Raw genomic sequence first — 23,316 nt, forward strand, 5'->3', positions numbered from 1 at the left:
TCAAAGAGGCTCTACAAATACCGACTATTTGTGACAATCACAGAACATCCCGTTACAAAAAACGTAATTCATATCTCAAAAACAAAAGCTGTTTGTAATTTGTTTATTTTGTTGACCACTTCTTAAACATACCCCTATATGTATATATACTTCCAGTTTCTATAGCGATGTTAGTATGAAGGCGTATTTTCTAAATGTATATAAGAGTCCGCTCTTCTCTTCAGTATAAATATACATATGTATATGTTCATTTCTATTCTCATTTCAATTAATTAATACAAAATAAATGCTATTAAAATAATTTTATAAATGCTTCCACAATTATTTTAATTTCCAAAGTCATCTTATAAAAATACTTAATAGATACATTGAATATAGATACATTAAAACACTAATATTGCAAGCTACGTTTAGTGCAGATATCATCCAAGATTTGTCGCAGCTCCTCATCTTCAAAACGTCCCTCTAGGGAGGGTATCAAGGCTTTGGCTTCTTCGGGAGCTTCAGGACATAAATTACCCAATGCGGCCAATTCAAATTTATGTAATTTCTTTTGCATTAATAAACTAAAATAACACAATTAATTTTATATAGTCTGTAATCAAATTTTATCGACATACCTTCTAACAGCGGCAATTGTTTCTTTGTTTTTGAATTTTCGAAAACTATCTGTATAGGCATAGGTCTTCATAAATACTTCGGAAAATTCTTGTTCTTCATCGGCCGATTCATTTTGTCGTTTGCGATGGTCTAACAACATGTGGACTTCTGATATTAAAAGTGTCTCGGCATTTTCAAATTCTTATAGAAAGAGAAAATATGCAAAATTAATTATTAATCACAATTTTAAATATGCCATGAAATCGTAAAACAAGCGCCTTTTTTTTAATAGAATTAGAAAATAATCATGTTTTTAAAAATAAATTAATTTGGTTTATTTATGTGCCCATGTTCTATAAGAAAATCATATATTTGTCTTGTTTTGTTCACGTCAATTTTGATGAGACGTCTAGCATCTGCCAAACGTATGTGACCGACTTTGGCATTTTCGGTTATAAGTATGTTCTTATAATCCAAATATGATTGTGGAACTATGCGGGCCACACTACACAGTTGGCGTTCATCTTCATTTAATTTGGCAAAACCAGGTAAACCTAACAAAAATAATTACAAGAAATTAGTAATAGTTCTTGTCTTAATATAGCACAAAATTATCCTACCAAATACATCCATTGGACCAGCCTTTTTCCGTGGTAGAGGATTTACAGTGGGTGTTAAGAAATAAGATCCAATAGCTTCATTAAATATAGGTGTCTCTGATGGTATTAATTTTCTCCAATCATATTGATGATATTGTCGTTCATTCCTTAAACGTTCACGTTGTTCGTGCAAGCGTTTCTTTTTCAATTTGAAATATAACGAACCTCCAACCATGGTTCGAACTCCATTTTGTCGCAACTCATAAAGGCTAAATGGAAGAAATTTAATATTTCTACATTTTAAATATATTTCTATTTCACAACATACCGAAATATTGCCTTCTGTACATCACTAAAATATTTCAGGCCCTCCATTAGTAGATCAAATTCCATGGGTTTGCACAGCTGCATAAAGGCAAGAAAACGTTTGCAGTTTGCTTCGGAACGTAGAGGCTCGGCATACTTAGTAATCCAGCCCATTGTCCGATTGGTCATTATGAGACCATGATCACGCATTACTTTATAACGACGTTGTCGTTCTCTATTAAAAATCAATTAAAAAATTACTTTAAATCTAATTTCGTAAATACACTGCTAAACTTACTGTAAACGATGATTATATGCCTGAACTAAAGCATATTTTAATTCATCCAAACACTGTTCAGTACATTCATCCTTTACCTCATCGTCCAAGGTGTCTATAATGCGTTCCTCTTCCTCCTGTATGGCGGTTAGAAAACTTTCCGCTGTCACATCATATGGTGTATCAAAATCTCCACGAGCACAACGATATCCTGCCATTAATTTGAACTGCATCGATGTAATATCATCATGACGCGGTGGATCAACAGATCTCATTTTTACCACATACGGGGTGTGTTGCGGTGTATAGGCCTCTGAGGCATGCTGTAAGCCTAACAACTTTTCAAACACACCACCAAAATAATTGTCATGATAATGTTGTCGACATGCGGCAGCATCGTGGCGATATTGCAATGCCTTAGCCACAGCATCCCAATTTCCATAGCCCTGTGTCTCCAACGTCTGCAATAGAATCCGTTCGTCACGTGCTGTCCATGTTCCTGGTCCCGGAAATATTTGTATATCATCTTTGACTATAACGTACGCATGGTTGTTTTTATGTTGTCGAATTTCACGACCTTTGGCAAAACACTGCAGGCACAATTCCTCATCACAGTCGGCGCAACGTATAAATGGTTCCTGAAGTTTGGTGCGACATGTGGCACATTGTGATATATCTTCCGAACCACTGTGCGACTTTTCAGCCAATTCTTGCTGTTGTTCCAGATATTGTTGTAATTGTTGTGGGTCATATGTGGCCACGGTGTAACGTGTGTTTTCATTCACCAAGGCATTAATTACTTTTGCTTTACACTTTTTCTTTCGCTTATGCGGCGAAGCTCCTGCTGGAAATAAATTTCATTACATTGCATTTAAGTTGTCCCGCATCGCATCGCGAAATACTTGGGACTTGTCACGACATTGATTTCGATTTGACACACACAAAATAAAAAAGGCGCTTGTTTTTCTTTACTGAATATTGAACCTAATTTCTTACCTTTGGGAAACTGCAAATCGGCAGCGTCTTCCTCCACCATATCAACTGGATTCATGAATGACATTTTGTTGTTTTTTATTTATATTTTTTACTTAAAATTATATATATTTTTTTAATTTTTCTAGAGTTTTGTGCGGAAAGTCGGTTGCCGCTTTGGCTTCTGCTAGAGTTGTCCGCAACGAACTAGTTTATTGGAACTATTCCGAGGAACGAACGGAACTAGTTACAGTTCTTTAATTAATATAATTCCTTTCTCTGATCCAGTTCCTTTTTTGAACTATTTGAAGCAAAGGAACTGTATGGAGCAAAGGAAAAAATAAAAGAGAGAGATTCAAAAGAACAGTGGGAAGCCTCCAAGACTCCAGCCTTCATAAAATTCGCTTGTTAATCGTCGTTCTGCCAAGACTCAAGCGACGTCGTACGCAAACCTTCGCCAACAAATGGTCTGTTCAAGTACTTTTTATACCCTCCACCATAGTATGGAGGGCATATTAATTTTGTCATTCCGTTTGTAACTCATTGAAATATTCATTTCCGACCCTATAAAGTATATATATTCTTGATCAGGGTAAAATTCTAAGACGATCTAGCCATGTCCGTCCGTCTGTTGTAATCACGCTATCTTCTGAAGGAATTGAGATAGGGTGCTGAAATTTTGCATAGGGTTGTCTTTTGTCTGTAGGCAGGTCAAGTTCGAAGATGGGATATATCGGTCCACGTTTAGGCATAGCTCCCATATAAGGGTACCCCCCCAATTTTCGGTATTTTGGGGTTCTTGAGCGCTTTTTTCAAGCGAATTTGTAGTAAATGTATCCACAAAAAATTATAAATATAGGTCCACTTTTTCTTGTAGCCCCCATATAACGGTACCTTCTAATTTTCAGTATTTTTTGGGTTTTTATCGTATTTTTCACCGAATTGGCTGTAATTTAGTATTTTGAGTTCTTAGCAGGTACCAAATCTCTCCACAAAAAATTTAAATATAGGTCAATTTTTTCGGATATCCCCCATATAAGGGTACCCCCCAATTTCGGTATTTTGGGGTTCTTGAGCGCGCTTTTCAACCGAATTCGCTGCAATTTTGTACATTAAATTAAAATAAAAATAAAAAATAAATAAATAAAATAAAAATAAATTAAATAAAAACGACGACCGAAAAAATTGAAAAGCGTTCCACCTGCTAACGAATGGGAGGAGAAGACAAAATGGCCGATAAAGATGAACTCAAAATGGTATAACCGAAAGTTTACGAATGAGGTTTAGGCAAATTATGATTAGGGATAAGTAAATCGACTTTTTGTATTGAAAAGTCTAATGCCATGTACAGACGAGCCTTGTTCCCTCTCTCATTCGTGGTTCGACTCTTAATTATGAAGTAATTACATAGTTCAAAGGAACTACATTAAGGAACTAGTTCCTCTTTAAAAAAGAAAGGAGAATGATCGATCCGCTACGTGGCAACAATTTAGGGATATGTAGATCGATTACATTAGGGAGCTACAGACACAAATGAGAGTTAAAATGGAGAAAGAGATATGGGGTATGTTCAGTGCAATTGGGTTTAAAGGAATTTGATAAATGCTGTGTTCCATAACACATCATGGCTTCATGTATTACAACGTTACCTATAATCCGACGGGGCGTATAGAAAAATTCAACTTCCCCGCTTTTGCCAAATTTTGTGTACGGCCGTATTACCCAAATACGCCGAATCCATATCTTCAAGCGATTAATACAATCCGCAAAACAAAGTTGAAAATTTATTAAATTAATCCAAATATTTTATGTTCACATTCGAAATTTCATTTTTTCAGAATGTTTTGTTTTTATTTTCAACAAAAGAAAAAAAAACAAAAAATACGTTCTGTCAAAGTTGAAATTTTTCAACTTGAAATTTTGTACGCTCGACGTATTTCGGTAACATTCATATAAATACATGTGTTCTACTTTTGTGGTGAAAAACGTCGAACGAGCTAGTTGAATTTTAGGTAAGGCTGTTACAAGATTTTATACACAAAAAACTAACAAAAAAACTTTAAATCGGTATTTAAAAAATTATTTATTATTTAAAAAAATCTGAAACAGCTAATTAAAAATGAAAGAAAATACTTATTATAATTCTAAGAGCATTTCGTTGCCGTACTTTTCATACATATTTAAAATTTAAGAACGAAGTCCACACTTCCCGAGATATGGGCCTCTGAAATTTCGGAATTCATTTGATCATAACTACGTCATTTATGTACCGACGTGGTTATTTAATAAAACTTTTCGATCGCGTTGACGAGTTTTCCATCTGTCCATAGGAGAAAGTCTTAAATCCCTGTTCGAGGGTCGGCTATCTAAGGAACATTTTGATATAAAACTAACTCTTAATCACGTAACCAAATTTTCCACCTGTGCATAAAGTCTTAAACCCCGCCCGAAGGCTGGCTACTAAAAAAAAAATATTTTATTTATTTTTGTATGTATTAGCCGAATTTTCCACAAATTTTCCACATGTTCATCGAAGGCCGTTTATTTTGGATAAATGTTTATTAACACCAATTTAAGTAAAAATATAATTTATACGCTTTACAACCATACCAATGTTACCTTCATCGGACCATAAATGACGAAGTTATGAGCATAGGAATTTCGGATATTCAGAGGAAATAATGGATTTCCCCTATATATTTTCGTGATCAGGGAGACTATAATAATTATGTTTATAAAAGATATAGGTACTAATAATTATCGTAAATACAAAGACGATAATCTATAACAAATCTTATGAAATTCTACTATATGCAAATATAGTTACTTCTACTTCATATACCCTATCTATAAGAAAAGGATAGGAATCTAGGTCTTTCATCTAAATATACTAATGGAGAGTTTTTAAATTATGAAGGTTTCCTACTCATAATTATCTTTATCTATAGAATATATTCCAAATACGAAAAGGATTTCCGCTATTTGAAATATATGGAAGTGGCGACATCTAATACATGTTTTGTTTGTAATATAGTTATTTTTAAGTAAAGTAAGTTCAAGAACAATTATTTATCATTTTCCAATGAATGGACATATTTAAGATTCCATAAAATATATTTAAGTTTCATAGTGAAATTCAAAATTGTCGTATATTGGATGACAAAGCACAAAACGTCCCAATATAACATAAATTAGTTGGAATGCGTCTTCATTTGGTTTGCGGCTGCATGTAATTATTTGCATGAATTTTCTTTTTAATCTGGAATCAACTCTCAAACCCAAATAATTTTAGTTTTCCTTTTTATAATTAAAGCCTGAAAAGAATCAGCAAACGAAAATAAAACTGTATTTTTAGTAAGATTTTCATTGAATTTTATTCCATGTATTTATCGTATTTATATATATTTATAATTTACTCTGTAAGAAAATGTTTATCATCCAGTACGAAAACTATTACCCTTGTTGTTTTGCTGTAAACTATTTATTGATCTTGAGTTTCAGCGGGACGTTTGTCCTCATCACTGCCGGTCGATTCGGGATCATCCTCCAAAGTAACAACACTAGTTCCCATCTTCTTAGCCATATCCAGATAGTGAAGAGTCTCAGCATCATCGAGAATCTTGAATGGTTGGTTGCGGCCGACAATAGCCACAGATATATTGAGGAGTGAACTGTTTTCCTTACCCGACACATCTTCATTGGGCAATGAACCACGTATAGCCTGTATACCATGGCAGATAAGTTCATCCTTGGAACATTCAGCAAAACTGTTGATATGACGTTCCAAGTAGGTGCGGGCACTCTGTGAGCGAGAACCAATAGACATGGCTTTGCAGTTGAAGAAGTTTGCAGATGGAACGACTTGATATATATGGGGTCCCATCTCATCATAGCCAGCTACCAGCAGACCAACGCCATATGGCCGGCGATCGTAGCGCTGTGTACAAGTTTGCATTTTGTTACCAAGATATGAGATCAACCTCGATATTGGGTAGGTGGTATCATAGGAATATTTGTAGTTGAGACACTCGGTACGCAAGTGACGGCTCAAGACGCGAGCATCGGCAGTAATTCCCGAAATTGATATACCCAAATGCTCATCGATTGGTATGATTTTCCTCTGGCATGATGAGAGTTCGGAAGCGGCTCTGCTCAATGCCACCAAGACGGCGTAGTCTTTATTCTTGAGACCAACTGTGGCCGATCCAAGTTTTACCGCCTCCATTGCATACTCCACTTGGTGAAGACGTCCTTGGGGACTCCAAACGGTAACATCGCTGTCGTATTGATTCCGGAACATTGTGTTTTATGGCGGTGCGAATGAACAAACTTTACAAAATGATTTTCCGATTTTGCTTATAGCGGAATGACAAACAAATTTTTGCAAGTCAACCTATTGTGAATTGCCGACTGACAGCTGAAGTGTGTTGTGTGTGTACATTCACAATATACATACGCGCCATGTGACAGTTAGCCTGTAAACAAAAGAAACGCATTTGACAGAAATAAACTGGTTGAAGGGCTGGGGCACACTGCTATTGGCCAATGTCTTTAAATGTTTCCATATTGCCCGATATCGAAGCTATAGAAAATTTACCACAATATTGTAATTATCACAGATTTCTTCTGGTGGAAGAATTGTTGCTGGTGGATGATTATTCTTCCTTGCATTACGGTAAATGTCGTTTGATCGGAAGGGTATTTGCCGCACCGAATGAAATCTATCTGGAAAACATTGAGATTCCCAATATTCCAGAGTAAGTTAAACTGCCACTTAACTGGAACAGGCATTTCCTAAATCATTGTTCTTTTTTAGAGAGTGCGCCCTAACTGAGGGGACATTGCAAATACGTTTACATGCAACAGCTGCATCTGCAAGCATATTTCCCACTCTGGAACATGGCAAATATTTTGAAATTTTAGGAGAAGTCATATTGCTTTCCAATTCTAATAATCCAGATAGAGAAAATCTAACGTCCAGAGGAGTGGTAGAACGTATGCAATCCCCCTTAAAACCGGAAAACAAGCAAAATTTAATGCAATATTTCAAAAAACATTACAAGCCTGCAGTAAACGTTTGGTTCGTCTCTCAAATTAATGAAGCACCTGAATTAATATCACGTAATTTGGAAGTGCGTATGTTGGAGTCAATCAGCCTTCAGTAAGCAAAAAACATAAAAACCCCCAAAAAAGGAAGTGAAGACAATGACTCAGCAATTTATTGAATCAAATTCAAAAGTACCTCAATTTTTCGGCTTTTCTCAAATTTTCAATGAATACGATGATCATAATTTGTTAATAAATTCTATACAAGAGGACTTTGATAAGTGGCAAGAAGAAAATTGGTTAAAGTACTGGAACAAAGAAGGTGAACATATCGTTCTCGAAGCGTGGAATGAAAAGTACAAAGATTATTTAAAGGAAGGAGAAGAACACAATGATAAAAAAGATCTACAATTGGAAACTACAAAAGAAGATATTATAGAAGAGTCCGGCGAAAGTAAAACCGAAATTATATCAACTGATAATGAAGTAGCACAAGAAGAATATTCCCAGAGCTGGAATGAATTGTGGGAACAACATAGAGAAGAAATTTACTTCGAACAGTATTTACTCTACACAACAATACTTTATAATTATTTTTTGGAATTGAAAAATTCCCTAGAACAAATATTGCCTATTGAGGAAGCAATTGAAGAGGAAGAGGAGGAAGAAGACAATAACAAATACTCATTGAATGAGTATAACAATTTGTCAGAAGAATTGGAACAATTAAAACTTCTTGGTTTACCAACAGCATTTGGTGGACGACCACAAAATTCATCTAAAAAAGCCAAAAAACTACACAAAAGCCTTCATTTCAGTGATTTCTTTTCGGAATCAGATATTGATAACACTTCAAGTGAATCGGAAATGGATGACATTTCAACTAGCACTTTGCCACCTCTGCAAGAGGAGGAAACCGATGCAGTTTCACTACACGCTACAGAGAACAATGCCATTAGAAAAGCAACACAAAAAACCCAGAAGAAAAAGAAAAATCGTAAATTAAAAAATATCCCCTCTTTCCTAATAGAAGAAAAAGGCATGCTAAAATATTGGCGCAAACGTTTCAGTCTATTTTCCCGTTTCGATGAAGGTATTCGGCTAGATCGTGAAAGTTGGTTCTCTGTAACTCCCGAAAAAGTCGCCAAACATTTGGCCGAACGACTTCAAACCAGTATTTTGGTTGATGGATTTTGTGGCAGTGGTGGAAATGCCATACAATTTGCTTTAACATGTGATCGAGTAATAGCCATCGATATTGATCCTCTCAAGTTGGAAATGGCCAAACACAATGCCAAAATTTACAATGTATCGCACAAAATTGAATTTATTTGTGGTGACTTTCTACAATTGGCTAACACGGGTAAGTTAAAGGGCGACATCGTGTTTTTAAGTCCTCCCTGGGGTGGACCGAAATATAAAAATAAAAAAGACTATGACATTGAAAAGTATCTACTACCGGTCAAAGCCTCAGAATTGGTTGATGCTGCACGTCATATATCGACAAATGTGGCATTATTTTTACCTCGCAATTCCAATTTAAAGCAGATTATTAAATTGGCTGGTATTGGAAATCGTTGTGAAATTGAGCATAGTTATTTAGATTCTCGATTAGTAGCCATAACGGCGCTGTATGGAGAAGATATTTTAAAAAATAAATCTTCTGAAACATAGTTTTTAGTCATAAATATTTTCAAACTTTTGACCAAATAAAATAAAGTTATTTTTTATATAAAGATTATCGAATCAATCACTTGATTCGAAAAAAATACATATGAACTTTTATTTTTTAATTTGTAATCATCTATATGTAAATCTAAAAAAAACGAACAAAAACACAACATGATAATAATGGTTAACAGATTGGATTTTGTGCATTTATTTATTTTCCAAAATCCAATTGACAGCCTCGGAAAAGTTCTCGACCAAAACTGTGGGTGGTGGCTCTGCCAAAACATCCGGTAAATACTTGCCCGTTTTCACTTGTATGCCTTTGAGGCCCACTTTCATAGCACCAACAATATCGTCTTTCGTATCCTTAAATTGAAATACTCAGTTTAAGTATTGGGATCCAAAGAAATTCCGTAATTTACATACATCACCGATCATAACACAATCTTCTATTGCAATATCCGTGCCATCTATGGCACTCTTAAAGAAATATTCATTTGGTTTGCCAATTAAAATCGATTTGGTTCCACTTGAGTATTCAAGGCCCTTCACAAAACATCCAGGACCTAATGCTAAACCATCTTTACGTTTGTAATATTTACCCTCGTGTATGGCAATTAGTTTGTGGGTTTTATTGGCTAGCAAAATACTAAAATAGAATTGGTATTAATATTAAAATTTATGAATTAATTCATTACATACTTAAATGCCTTATTTAGATTTTCATAGTGAAATTCATCTGGTGCCAGACCAACCACCACCGAATCGAATGGTTTCTCATCGTCATTAGCTGGGAAATCTGTACGAGCATCTTTACAAACCAAGTAATAAGGATTTAGTTGTTCCTTTTTCACATAATCCACCGCAGCACTCAATGAGCTGTGAATTTCATCCTTTTCCAATTGGAAACCAATGGTCAATAGACGTTGCAATAAAGTTTGTCGGGACTCCTTAGTTGTGTTTGTTACAAATCTTATAAAAATACCAGATTCTCGTAATCTAAAAGATAATTTTTTGTTAAGATCTTAGTTTAGTTCATCGTTGATGTCGTCATTAAGTAACCTTTTGAGTGCATTGACAGCATCCGGTGTGGGTTGATCTTCGACATGCAAAGTTCCACTTAAATCAATTAAAGCTGCTTTAATTGGCATACCGGCGACAATTGGGTATTTGTTCCAGGTACTTTTAAAACGACAATGAATAGTGTTGCTCTTTCGTCCGGACACCAGCAAACAGTATTTTGGTATAAACATTATTGTGAATGAATAAGGGTTGCAGAATGTTTTAGCACCACACAATACATATTGTGAATTTGTTTATGCTATTGTGAATATTAGCCATGTTAACCCCAAAACATCACCGTGGGCTTTGTTTGGATTTTTCGAAAAATACTAAATTCTAAACAAAATTTTTAGGTTGTAAACCTAATTTTTAAAGACAAATTTGTTTATATATTCCTCAAACCAACTTCAAACAAAATATTTTGGCAGCCGAAAATTAAAATAGATGACAAAAAGAAAGAATATATTTGTAATAAATAGTAATAGTATGTGAATAAAAGTAATAAATAGTATGTGTATATATATAAAATTAAAATGTCGTTAAGTACGATCAGGCTACATTTTCCGAAGCGAATAATCTTGGGATTTTTATATTAGGAACATAGCAAAGAAGTAGACCTATGTCGACTACGTATTCAAGGATATTTGGCAACCAAAATGCCACAAGAAATAGTAAATTTCCACTTTTGAAGCAAAATTTCGTAGAATAAAAAAAGTAAAAGGTGCGTTATATTGTGGGCACTTAGATGCATAGAACCAAAAATATGAAATTACAGCCAATCAGGTTTCAAAACGTGTCGTGTTTTTAAAAATATAGATGCCAATGATGACAGATTATAGAAATAGATGGCAGATAAGGGACATAGATGATAGCCAATTAAAATAGATGATTCTCCTCTAAAAAAGTGGACGTATTGTCACCTTTCGAAAAAGGACTTCAGCTTCCATTATTGATAAATACACTTCGGACTTAAACAAGTTAAAACCAGTAAGGAAAGTAGTAAAGTCGGACTGAGCCGACTATATGATACCCTTCACCACTTTGGGTATATTCGAAAAGACGTCGTCTTTTTGAAGGAATTTTGGCATGAAATTGAACGAACTTAAATATGTGATTTTTATGTCTTTCTGGAAACTATGCTAAATTTCATTTCATTTGGTCAAGTTTAGTCGTTTGCGCACAGTGGCACAGTAAATCGATTTAAAGCAAACTTGACACACGCTATTCGGTATGCGGGACGTTTTAAAATTTTATCTCAATCAGACACCTATTGATTATTTGGTGTACAATTAACATAAATAAGTCAAAATTATATATGGAAGCTACCATATATCTAAATCTGAACCGATTTTTATGAAACTTAGCACACATCATTCTAGACTTAATTTAGTACGCTATACCAAAATTCATGCCAATCAAAATATTAGCTGGGACTTTGATGCACCATTTACCTAAAATCGGACGAAACTATATATGGAAGCTATATCTAAATCTAAACCGATTTTCACGAAACTTAGCACACGTCATTCTAAACTTAATTCAATACGCTATTCCAAAATTCGTGCAAATCAAATGATTTTCAGGGGCTTTGGTGCACCATTTACCTAAAATCGGGCGCAACTATATATGGGAGCTATATCTAAATCTGAACCGATTTTTATGAAACTTAGCACACATCTTTCTAGACCTAATTCAATAGGCTATTCCAAAATTCGTGCAAATCAAATGATTTTCAGGGGCTTTGGTGCACCATTTACCTAAAATCGGGCGAAACTATATATGGGAGCTAAATCTGAACCGATTTTCACGAAACTTAGCAAACATCATTCTAGACCTAATTCAACACGCTATACCAAATTTCGTGCAAATCGAAAGATATAAAGGGACTTTGGTACACCATTTACCTAAAATCGGGTGAAACTATATATGGGAGCTATATCTAAATCTGAACCGATTTTCACGAAACTAAGCACACGTCATTCTAGACTTAATTTAATAAGCTTTGCCAAAATTCGTGCAAATCAAATGATTTTCTGGGGCTTTGGTGCACCATTTACCTAAAATCGGGCGAAACTATATATGGGAGCTATATCTAAATCTGAACCGATTTTCATGAAACTCAGCACACATCATTCTAGACCTAATTTAGTAGGCTATACCAAATTTCGTGCCAATCGAATGATATATAGGGGCCGTTTACATTAAATCGGACGAAATTATATATGGGAGCTATATCTAAATCTGAACCGATTTTCTCCAATTTCAATAGGGTTCGTCCTTGGGCCAAATTAGTGACATGTGCTAAATTTCATCCAAATCGGATCATTAATGCGACCTGTACTTTGTTCACAAAAATACATGGAGGGACAGACGGACGGACAGACGAACATGCATAAATCGACTCAGAAAGTGATTCTTTGCATATTCTCAAAACGAACCACGGGTCTAAATCGATTATTTTTGCCTGTTACAAACATATGCACAAAGACATAATACCCTGTACCACAGTGTGGTGAAGGGTATAAACATATCAGCCTTGTTTGTTAAAAACTAAATGAAGCTATAATGAATTTTATATATAAATGTTATTTTTTACTTGAAGGTATGAGGTTATATACAAATATACCAAAATTAAAGACATATTTAAAAAATTTAATAATTTAATTTTAAAATATAACATAAACATACCGAACATTTCCATTCCTTAATAAAAATAATAAATATTAATAATCCACTTTATATAGTTCACTTTTGATGTTTCTTTTATATCCTCATTTGGTCCATTGGGCCTTTGGTGGACTCAATAGTTGGTTATGCATATAATTTATTAATCTTAATTCAATAATTAAATTAATAAAATCGTAGCAAAAACAGTTTCTAGAGTTCAGGGCAAATCTTTGGATAGTAAAGCGATCTAAGATATGAGTCAATATACCAAATTAGCAAGCCATATACGAAAGAATGTTTCATCAAGCATTGGTTTTTGTTTCCACCCATAAAGAAAAAAATTAAACCAATGCTCGAAAAGTTTGAATTATTCAGTTTTCGAGATATTACTTCAACTTTCCATAACCTGTAAAAAATTAAATATGCTACCATTTTAAAAATCTTATCTTTTAATCATTTTAAACATTGTGAAATATTCTTTGTATGGAAATGCAAATCGACATTTAATTGTGTATAACTATAATAACAATTTCCACCTGTTTGATTTCTTATGTAAAACATACTTAATGATTGTCTAATCTATGTACCACAAGATTAACAACCATATCTTAATAACATTCCATGCATATGTATGAATAACAAATCCTGTTGCTTTATAACTTGTAAGCTCTTTAGATTTTTCCATGTAATCCCAACTTGGCTAGAATGCTCTGAGAAAAGACGGAAAGAAACATTGGCAATTAAAATCCATAACATCATCATTCCAAAGGACTAAATGTATTTAATAATCCAAAAGCTGTTGAGCTTAGTAACCTTTGGTCATGTACATGCATGACATTTAGCCAAACAACTGTAACCATGCAAAAGAATCACAGTCTAGAATTGTGTGTACAATGTCCGTTTCTCGTTGTCCTTCTCTCTCCTCCGCCACACATAGACCGCCAATGAATAGAACATCTCAATTGGGAAGCAAAAAGGAAGCAAATGAACATCACAGAAAGAGAAAATTAAGCGTTCGTTTTGGCAAATGACAGAATAGATTACACACATCCTCGCATACACATGGGACGAGAGAATTGCAGCTTGATGATGCTACAGAAGCATAGAATGTGTACTGGACAAAATGGTTTATAAGTTTTTGCGTTGGTTGGTCAACAGTTTTAATATCCCTTTTTCCTAGCTTTTTTCTCCAGCCATCAGTTTGTGCAGCAAAAATGATAATATTTTTGTTCTCTTGGTGGAGGACGTGGTGCAAGCACCTTTTGAAAAGGACTTAATCCAATTACGAAAGATTAAAAAGTTTTGTTTTGGTCATCATTAAATTAGAAACATTTTTTTTTTTTGTGTCTGGCTGGCTAGTTAACGAAGTGACCATAACTGTTTTTTTTGTAATTTTTTTAATGAGATTTGCTAGAATAAAAAAAAATAAATTAATTTATTGTATTACTATACAATTTGAAATATAGTATTTAAATTATCCTCATGTATATGTGGAGTGTATTATCGATTTCATTAGACGAATCACACATTATACATACTCCTATGTGTACCACTCTAAAGGCTAAGCCAAACTGATAATGCACTCAGCAAGGGAACTAGTTCTAGTGATAAGCAGACAGTATAATTGAATTTATATTTTCAATGAAATCAGAAGCGGTTTAACATCTAATCAGTGCACTTCTCAAACAGATCGTATTGATCTGAACCGCTTTTAACCAGACGGAGCTTACGGAAAAACATTCCGGACCGTGTTGTCTCTCGAAGAGGCGATTGACAACCGAGATCTTCTAAATGAACACATTGTGACTTTTTTAAGGGCCCAGTGTAAATTCCAGACTTTAAAGATAAACTTCGTGGGACTATCGAAAACGAAGGACACACATTGAATTTTGATTATGCAAAATTTAATGAACTTTTACATTTTATCAAAAATAATAAAAAAAATTATCTCAAAAATTTAAATAATTAGAAAAATAATAATAATTGTAAATAAAATAGAACTATTTTTAACCACCATTGTTTTGTTTTCTTATATAAATCATTGATATGACCCCTATTCAACCACATTCAGTATTTTGAATTTGTTAATTATTATTTCAAATAATTTCCAATTATTAATTTTTTTATTATTATTTTCCTCCAATAATAACCAAAACTACATAAGCATTTGCTTATAATTTAAACTTTTTTTCACTGTGAAATATTCATAAATTTCAAGGAGGAATAAAAACTCGACGAAAAAAATAATAAAACCCCAAACAATTGGCATAATACAATTAGGCAAAAATAGCCAAACACTAGCAACAACAATTGCACTTTTTAATTAAAAGCAAATTACGCGGATAAAAACGTACAAAAATATAATTGGCAGTAGCAGCAACGGCAGTAGCAATCAGAGGAAACGTTAGAAATGTTTGTTACCATAACGAAACACTCGTGTGGTAGTGGTTGGCAAGGAATCATTTTGGACGATGCCAATAATAGCAATAATAACAGTGTAAAGTCACCTCAAACCCCATGAACCAAACTCGGATGGAATGAATGTAGGTGCACAGGCTATGGTTGTACTTTCCTAAGCATAACTGGTACAATAATAACACCACCGAATGGCTACTGATGATGATCCTAGGTAGGAGTCATAATGAGTATTACCTAAACGTTCTCCCCCACCTTACCACCACTAAGCATCATCATCTGATGATGATGATTTGCAAATTAATTTTTATTTGGCCACTTGACTTTTGCCAACAAATTTTCAAATGTGAATTGCCGCGCTTTGGAGGTCTAAATGAACGAATAATTGCACTTTTTTCTCTAGTTTGGCCGATGATTACTAAACAGAGTATGTGGTTGGGTAAGGACGTGTTTTTTTGCCTCTCCGCGTAAAGAGTAAAATTCTAAAACTAATTTGAAAATTATTTGTTTTTATATGTTGATGCCGGTGCGTGTGTATGTGTGCCTATGAGTGAATGTTGATTGTGCCTGGAAAACTTTAATTGAAATATTATTGGTCATACCGCACCAATTGAAAACAGTATAACAAAAAATAAGCATCATTGACGTGTTCAATTGTGTGTGTGTTTGTTATAATCATGTATATTTGATTAGTGGCTATTTAGAAAAAAATGGGCGCATATGTGGAGCTTTAATAATATGTTTCGATCAGATAGGTTTAAACATAAGGGGTGGAGATTTCAGTTAGCTTTTTTGGAATTCTCTACAAATATAGATCTTTAATTGAAAAATGTAAGATGCAGAATCTTAAAGGGTATTTTGTTTTTACTTATTTTATGTTTCTCCAGTACAAGAAGACAAAAGTCGTATAAATGAATCAAAATAGAGATAGCCATATTTAGGATAAGATATAAAATAGGGATTCAATGCAAAAGGCTAAATGGGTTTTATTATAAATTTAAAAGATAGTTATATGAAATTAGCAATTATTCAGATTTATATATTTACTTTCTCCTTACGAAAGAACCATTCAAAAGCTCTCCATTCATTGAACTGCTCTGCCGATTTAATTACACAACGCGCCGTAATTGTCATCATTCAGCCAATGGCAAGGACATCTAATAAATCCAAACAAAACAATCAAAGTCATAAATTCGGCAATTCAAAAAGTCATTTAGAAAGGACCCAACAAAACACTTGCTTACAATATTTCGAAGAGGGTTGAACATTCATCCCGGAGGACACCTGTACTCTGTGACAAATCGCAAAGTAAACCAATTTCAAAACCAAAATCATTTATAATCCAGCAAAACAAAACAATCCACCCTTCAAATTATACAGCGGCAGAACAAACCTGTGAGGGGTGGCAGCAGCAACTGGTTCTGCAAATCAAAAAAATTGGTTCCACCCATCGCATGAAATGAAAGCATCTTCTTGTTGTTGCCCTTGTAGCTAATAACAATATACAAGGAACATATTGTCGTTGATGTAATAAACGTAACTGTGACGGCCACACTTAACGGGCTAATAAATATTTAAACAATAAGGTGGGTTAGAAGTATTTTTTTGTTAAATTTCCCTTTACGGAGTGTCAATGAAATAAATATTTCGTTATACTTTGAAATTTGTATTTTTCGACCCACTTTATTATACAAAATAAATAAAAAATAAATTGTGTCGCATCATTACAAATAGTCATTGTCACAAATCTTAGCTAAGGATGTCATTAGCAGCCTATTACGGTTGCTATATTAATAAATAAGAACTAGAAGTGGCCTTATGGGGAAATTCCAAAAAATTATAATATAGTTGCCATTTACGAGACGCGAATTTGGCTGTGAATTTATAGTTAGCAGGAGAGTAAAAGATCTGGTCTCCATATTCACTCCAGTAGATGAGCGAATTGATATAATCAGTATAAAAGCGAAGTTCTTCTACATCAGTCTTATTTGCCAAAGACATTTTTTAAGAGCGCCTAGAAACTGCATATGACCGCTGCCCTGGCCATGACATATTTTTGGAAAATTTTTTTGGTCCCACCGTCGGAAAATTCTACCTTCGTGAAGAAACATCCGACAACGGCATGAGGTTGGTTGATTTCGCAGCAGCGAAAAACAATGTAGTTAGCAGCACCAGATTCAAGCATCACGATATACACAAGGCCACCTGGATTTCTACCGATCAAAAAACGAGAAATCAAATTGATCATGTTGTGATAGACGGATGGCATTCATCATCCACTTTTTTATATGATCGATCGATCCGAGGAGCGAATGTCGATTCGGATATTTACCTTGTAGCCAAGGTTCGCACTCGTCTTAAAATAGCAGCAAAGATGAGATCTAACACAACAGGGAAAATCAACGCCGAAAAGCGACAAACACAACAGATAGCAGAAGCCTACTCCGCTCATCTTACCCACCTGCTTGAAAAAACACTCCTTGTTCCGATAATAATATAGAAGCACACTGGCAAAGAATTGCACACTCCCTACAAACTGCAGCAAAGGCAACTCTTGGGTACCAAAGACCACCATCAAGAAATTCGTGGTACGATCAGGAGTGTCGTAATACTACTGATGTAAACAACGCAGGGGAGAAAAGGAGAGGGGAGAAAGAAAAAAAGGAAGAAAGAACCAGAAACACGTGAGCGTGAACAAATTGAGATGTACAGGCGGCAAATTTTACCAAGCAGGCACATCCTCCTGTAGAGATGAAGATGGAAACCTGGTGACAGATACAGACAGCATGCTGAGAATCTGGAAGGAGCACTTTGAAAAGTATCTGGTATCAAATAGTGGCGGTGAAGAAGATATCCCAGAACCAATAAGAGATGACGGTACCACCTAGCCAAAATGAGGTCAGAATAGCAATCAATCGGCTGAAAAATAATAAAGCAGTAGGTACCGATGGGTTACCAGCTGAACTATTCAAGACTGGTTGTGAGATGCTTGTCAGGAGCATGCATCAACTGATTAGCACAATTTGCCCAATGATTGGAACCTCAGCATCCAGTGTCCCGTGCACAAAGAAGGAGACAAGACGACATGTGCCAACCTCAGAGGAATTAGTCTCCTTCCCATCGCATATAAAGTGCTATCCAGCGTACTGTGTGAACGACCGAAGCCAATTGTCAATGACATTATTGGACTATACCAATGCGGCTTCAGTCCTGGCAAATCCACCATAGACCAGATTTTTACACTGGCCCAAATCCTGGATAAGACCCACGAAGAACACATCAACATATTCCACCTTTTCGACGACTATAAAGCCGCATTCGACAGCCCAATCCGCTCAGAGGTTTTTAAAGCCATGTCTACCTTCGACATTCCTGCAAAATTAATACGGCTATGCAGGATAACTTTAACTAGCACAAGGTCAGCAGTTAAAGTTGGAAATAACCTCTCGGAGTCGTTCAATACCGAACGACGATTCAGACACGGTGACAATTTGTTGTGTGACCTGTTTAACATCCGTCTGGAAAAGGCCATTCAAGATGTAAATATGACATCGACATAATGGGCGGTACGGTAACACCTTTAGACGAATTTAGAAGAAGTCTGCCAAAAGGGGACTGAATCTAAATGACGAGAAGACCAAGCTGATGATATCAAAGCGCAAGACGTCCAGTAGACTCGGATCAACTGTGGAACTTGAAAACTGCAGCTTACATTTAGATGTACATTCTGAAATAGTTGCAGGTTCGATTAAATAAATCGAAATTTTGAATGTAAAAGTCCGCTTAATTGCTAAAGAACACTTCAAATCTATTTTTTGCCAAATAATATTAAGTTATCTGACATTGGTGGCTCTGCTCTGCTGCAAAAGCTACTTTTTAATATTATTAAAAAACAACAACTATTATCATTGATGTTATTGCTATTGTTACTACTGTTGGTATATAATAAAATTGAAATTTATTAGCATACTCTTAAGAGCAGGGAGACTTTCACCATTCCAATCCCTCGTTGTTTCCCTTCGAAATTCTTCACTTTATGGCGGCGAAATTTCTTTGTTGACAATTTAATGTCACGGTTATTACACCAACAAATGACAAAATTAAATACCATCAACAACATCATCAGCATCATCCTGCTCTGCCATCAACCAACCAAAAAAAGGGTGACTTAATTTATTTTCCTTCAATTGTCCGCAACCGATGCGATTTAGGCGATTATTGGCAGTATTTCTCCCCATCTACGAAAACAACTCACCCCAGAATCATTGTCGTTGTTATCTGTATGTCAGGGGTTTTTGAAGAGACCCGAGTTACGAACACGTGTTTGCTTTCTAATAAGAATACAAATAAAAAACGTAAAAGGACAACAACAACAGCAACAAGGACAATGTATTCGTCCATTTAAAGATTGTCGGATTTATTTTTATAGCCAAGTTACGGAGTTTTTTTTTTCGAAATAATAAAATGTCAATTATGTTGCAATAAGGATAACGATTACAAGGATATTTTATATTGAGAACTTAGCTGCTAACACGAAGGACACGCGCCGATTAAACTGATAACATTGGCGACAAGTGCCAGCTGCCTTATGCTGCAGATAAAAGAGTCCATAAACGCTAAAAGAGTAACTTTTAATAACTGCTTGACAATCGCGCGAATTCAAAATACAAACAAATCGTTGCCAATAAAACTCATTGAGACACAATTTAATATTAACAAAATTGTTTTCATATTACGGATCAAAGTAGATGGAAGAAAACACACGTGGCAGGTTGAGCTAACTTCAATGGGAATTTTGTGATATGTGTTTATGGCTTGGGGAATGTAATTTTTTGATTTCAAGGCACTCAAAAATGGATTTTAAATTTTTCCGTCATATGATTTGAAGGAAAATTTGAAAGGAAAATTTTTCTTTATTTGCAAAAATAGAAAAAAATCCTTAAAAATAATATAGCAGATTTAAACAAGAGGTACTTTTTTTGAAATTGATTATAACGACGGAATACAAAATTCCCGCAAAAAGTTGGGCTCTTATAACGGTAAGACTTTATAACGACCAATTTCGCCCGTCCATTTTCCGTCTTTGCAAATTATTTTTACTGTGTTTAGACATTTTCTGAAAACACAAATTCATATAAAACCACATTTTCCGATTCATTGTTTTTGGCCAATTATCCATGGAATGCACCTGTATTTTATTTGCACACATACTATTTATATAAAAACCCCTCTCCTCATATGCCTCGCCATCGACCCTCATAATTCACACCAACCGTGAAATTCAATATTTTGACTTTTATAATGGATTATTATATGGTTTATTGATTTCATAATCCGCAAACATACCACACCACATAGATGATGGCCTATAACAATGGGGAAGTGGTGGGCTGTTCGGTGTTCTGTTATGGTGTGGCATTAAAAATAAATCCACTTATCAACAGCATTGGCAGCATCATTGCCATTCAACATCATCCCTTGGAAAAATAATATTCTTCCAAATTGTAATGGTGATGCTGAAAATATATGTGTGTATATAATATTGTATAAATATGAATATGACTGTGGGTGCATGAATATGCTCGGATATACCTGCCGAGAAAAATAGCAAACAATAGGAAAATGAAATAAAAAATGGCACTTAAAATTACTCTTAAAAAATTTAATTTACAACGTGTATAATTTTAGTTCTTATAACCCGAGGTGTCCCTTGCGCGCCATTTCTGATAGTCATTGAAAAACATGCTAAGAAATATAAGAGGACTTCAGGATTGGCATGTTAAGTTGCCATTTTTTATTGTAAAAGAATAAAGGTGAACGGCGTCCAAATTCAGTTTGACTCTGATATTACTTTATAAATTGGCATTTCAGCCTTGAAAAACAAAGACTATATATACATATATATTTTTGGCAGAAAAGTCCACGGCTGGCTTTTTAAGTTGCCTTTGTATGAAATGTAAATTTTTAAAGGAATATCGGATTCAAACTGGATTTTGAATCCTCTTATATGTTTCTCCCTTAAGCCTTGAAAAGACTATAGCACGTATAGACCCTGAGAAATATTCTCAAAAATTGAAGACTTTCAAGGCCATTTTTTGAAAATTATTTTCTGGAAGATCCTCGCCCGACATTGATGGTATTTGAAAACTATTCTGAAGAATCACTGCCTTGAGCTGTGATGATTCTTCAGAAAATATTCTGCACAATTCACGCGTTAATATCCGGAGGTCTTCGGAATTAAACATAGGTTTTATTATTCGCTTTATTTTGATCAAATCGGTTATTCAATTTGCTTCAATTTTACAAGTTTATAAAATATTGAACCTTTCTGGGCGAGGACTTGATCTAGGCTTTGTGGGGGAGGTACAAGGTGTGAGCCAATGGATCCCATCTTCGGATTTAAAGGATAATAGGCTGTGCAAAGTTTAGTTCAAATCGGACAGTTCGTTCACATTATATTATAAAATTATATTTTTTACACCATTGTGGGAGAGGAATCAGAAGGAGTGGACCGATATTCCTTATCTTCGAACTTGAACTAGGTTTGGTAGAAATATTAAAATGTGCAAAGTTTTGACGGACATTTGTAAATCGACTCCGAATTTTCTGAAACGTATTTGGTTTTAAAAAACAAGGGGTCTAAAACCCATATTTCGATGAGGCACATTTTCACCCTACCTAAGTGTATATAGCCTCATTATCCATAAGGCTGAGGGTATACAAATCTATCATCAAAAAATTATTATGTTTTATGTCCTGATCATCTTTGAAACAATAATCTGAAAAAAATTAATCTTTATTGAAAAAAATCACACCATGAGCACCCTTGAAAATTTTGAATATTATACGTCTTTTATAAAAATTCAATGCTTAAGCTTCAGAATTGAAAAAAAATTATAAAAATCACACGGCTTATTGCCGTGGTGGTATTTAAAAATATTCTCAAAAGTGCAATTATTTAAGCATTTTTTCATGAAAAAGTCTATTTATATAACGTCCAAATCTCATCTATGATCACAGATCCTAGTGCTATAATTTCCCTCGTATCATTTTTAGTCAACACTTTGTTGAAAAATATGATTATTTTGGTTGAAAATACGATAAAACTTTTCCCTAAAAACTCAGACATGCATAACAAGGAGATAAACGAAAATATATATTTAATAAAAAAATGGATAACATATAAAGTTCTGTATACAAAAATCCTTGTTTCCAAAAAAATAAAATAAAATACCATAAAGCCACACAAGTTAAGTTACGGGGTTTATTGCCAAAAAAAAGAATAAGTACTTATACATATATATATCTTTGTATGTATCATATATATCCTTAACGATGCGATAACAACAAAATACGTTTACATGATTTTAAATACCTTGTATGTGTACGACACCCTCCATCTCTCTCGGTCTTCTCCCCTCCCCTTCCCTTATCATTCTGTGTAAATATAAATACGGATATTATTCTTGATACCATTTATGGAATGTTGCTTCAATGGATGTGGATGTGCGGCGGTAGTTCAGCCAAAAACAAAAAAATAAATCTTTTGCCATTTTACTGTTGTTATTATTGCTGTTGTTGTTGTTAGCTTTTTGATCTTTACAAACGAATGATTTTTAATAACCGAAACAAATAAAAAGAATGCCAGAAAGTTGTTCATTTTATTTTCTCCATCGTCCTTGTCGTTGTTGTTGTTTTTTG

General features: G+C 34.5%; 5 protein-coding genes across 6 annotated transcripts; 2 read left to right on the forward strand and 3 right to left on the reverse strand.

Annotated features, from left to right (window-relative positions):
- Positions 1-344: 344 nt before the first annotated feature.
- LOC133329644 (DNA-directed RNA polymerase II subunit Rpb4) lies at positions 345-2,890 on the reverse strand. 2 transcript variants are annotated; one of them, XM_061538121.1, is made up of 5 exons: positions 2,779-2,875; positions 1,804-2,623; positions 1,528-1,740; positions 1,221-1,468; positions 921-1,154 (listed from the first exon to the last, which is right to left on the reverse strand). In XM_061538121.1, the coding sequence occupies exons 1-5, from the start codon at positions 2,840-2,842 to the stop codon at positions 925-927; spliced, it is 1,575 nt and encodes a 524-aa protein (XP_061394105.1). In that variant the 5' UTR covers positions 2,843-2,875; the 3' UTR covers positions 921-924. The 2 variants fall into 2 exon arrangements, with proteins under 2 accessions (XP_061394106.1, XP_061394105.1); XM_061538122.1 differs by lacking the exons at positions 921-1,154; positions 1,221-1,468; positions 1,528-1,740; positions 1,804-2,623 and adding exons at positions 345-566; positions 621-801 and having other exon boundaries at positions 2,779-2,890.
- Positions 2,891-6,234: 3,344 nt separating this feature from the next.
- On the reverse strand, positions 6,235-7,154 carry LOC133329637 (proteasome subunit alpha type-1-like). Its single transcript, XM_061538113.1, has one exon. The coding sequence runs from the start codon at positions 7,052-7,054 to the stop codon at positions 6,236-6,238; it is 819 nt and encodes a 272-aa protein (XP_061394097.1). The 5' UTR covers positions 7,055-7,154; the 3' UTR covers position 6,235.
- A 145-nt stretch (positions 7,155-7,299) lies between these two features.
- LOC133329626 (uncharacterized) lies at positions 7,300-7,919 on the forward strand. The gene is made up of 2 exons (XM_061538102.1): positions 7,300-7,511; positions 7,571-7,919. The coding sequence occupies exons 1-2, from the start codon at positions 7,300-7,302 to the stop codon at positions 7,917-7,919; spliced, it is 561 nt and encodes a 186-aa protein (XP_061394086.1).
- A 40-nt stretch (positions 7,920-7,959) lies between these two features.
- Positions 7,960-9,474, forward strand: LOC133329627 (trimethylguanosine synthase). The gene has a single exon (XM_061538103.1). The coding sequence runs from the start codon at positions 7,960-7,962 to the stop codon at positions 9,472-9,474; it is 1,515 nt and encodes a 504-aa protein (XP_061394087.1).
- Positions 9,475-9,672: 198 nt separating this feature from the next.
- On the reverse strand, positions 9,673-10,676 carry LOC133329641 (haloacid dehalogenase-like hydrolase domain-containing protein 2). The gene is made up of 4 exons (XM_061538117.1): positions 10,534-10,676; positions 10,174-10,470; positions 9,898-10,120; positions 9,673-9,837 (listed from the first exon to the last, which is right to left on the reverse strand). Exons 1-4 carry the CDS (start codon positions 10,620-10,622, stop codon positions 9,679-9,681), a joined length of 768 nt encoding a protein of 255 aa, XP_061394101.1. The 5' UTR covers positions 10,623-10,676; the 3' UTR covers positions 9,673-9,678.
- Positions 10,677-23,316: the final 12,640 nt, after the last annotated feature.

Source organism: Musca vetustissima, unplaced genomic scaffold (genome assembly GCF_032173495.1).
Source record: "Musca vetustissima isolate MV318-11 ecotype Yass unplaced genomic scaffold, APGP_CSIRO_Mvet_v1 utg14204, whole genome shotgun sequence".
In the NCBI taxonomy this organism is placed as follows: domain Eukaryota; kingdom Metazoa; phylum Arthropoda; class Insecta; order Diptera; family Muscidae; genus Musca; species Musca vetustissima.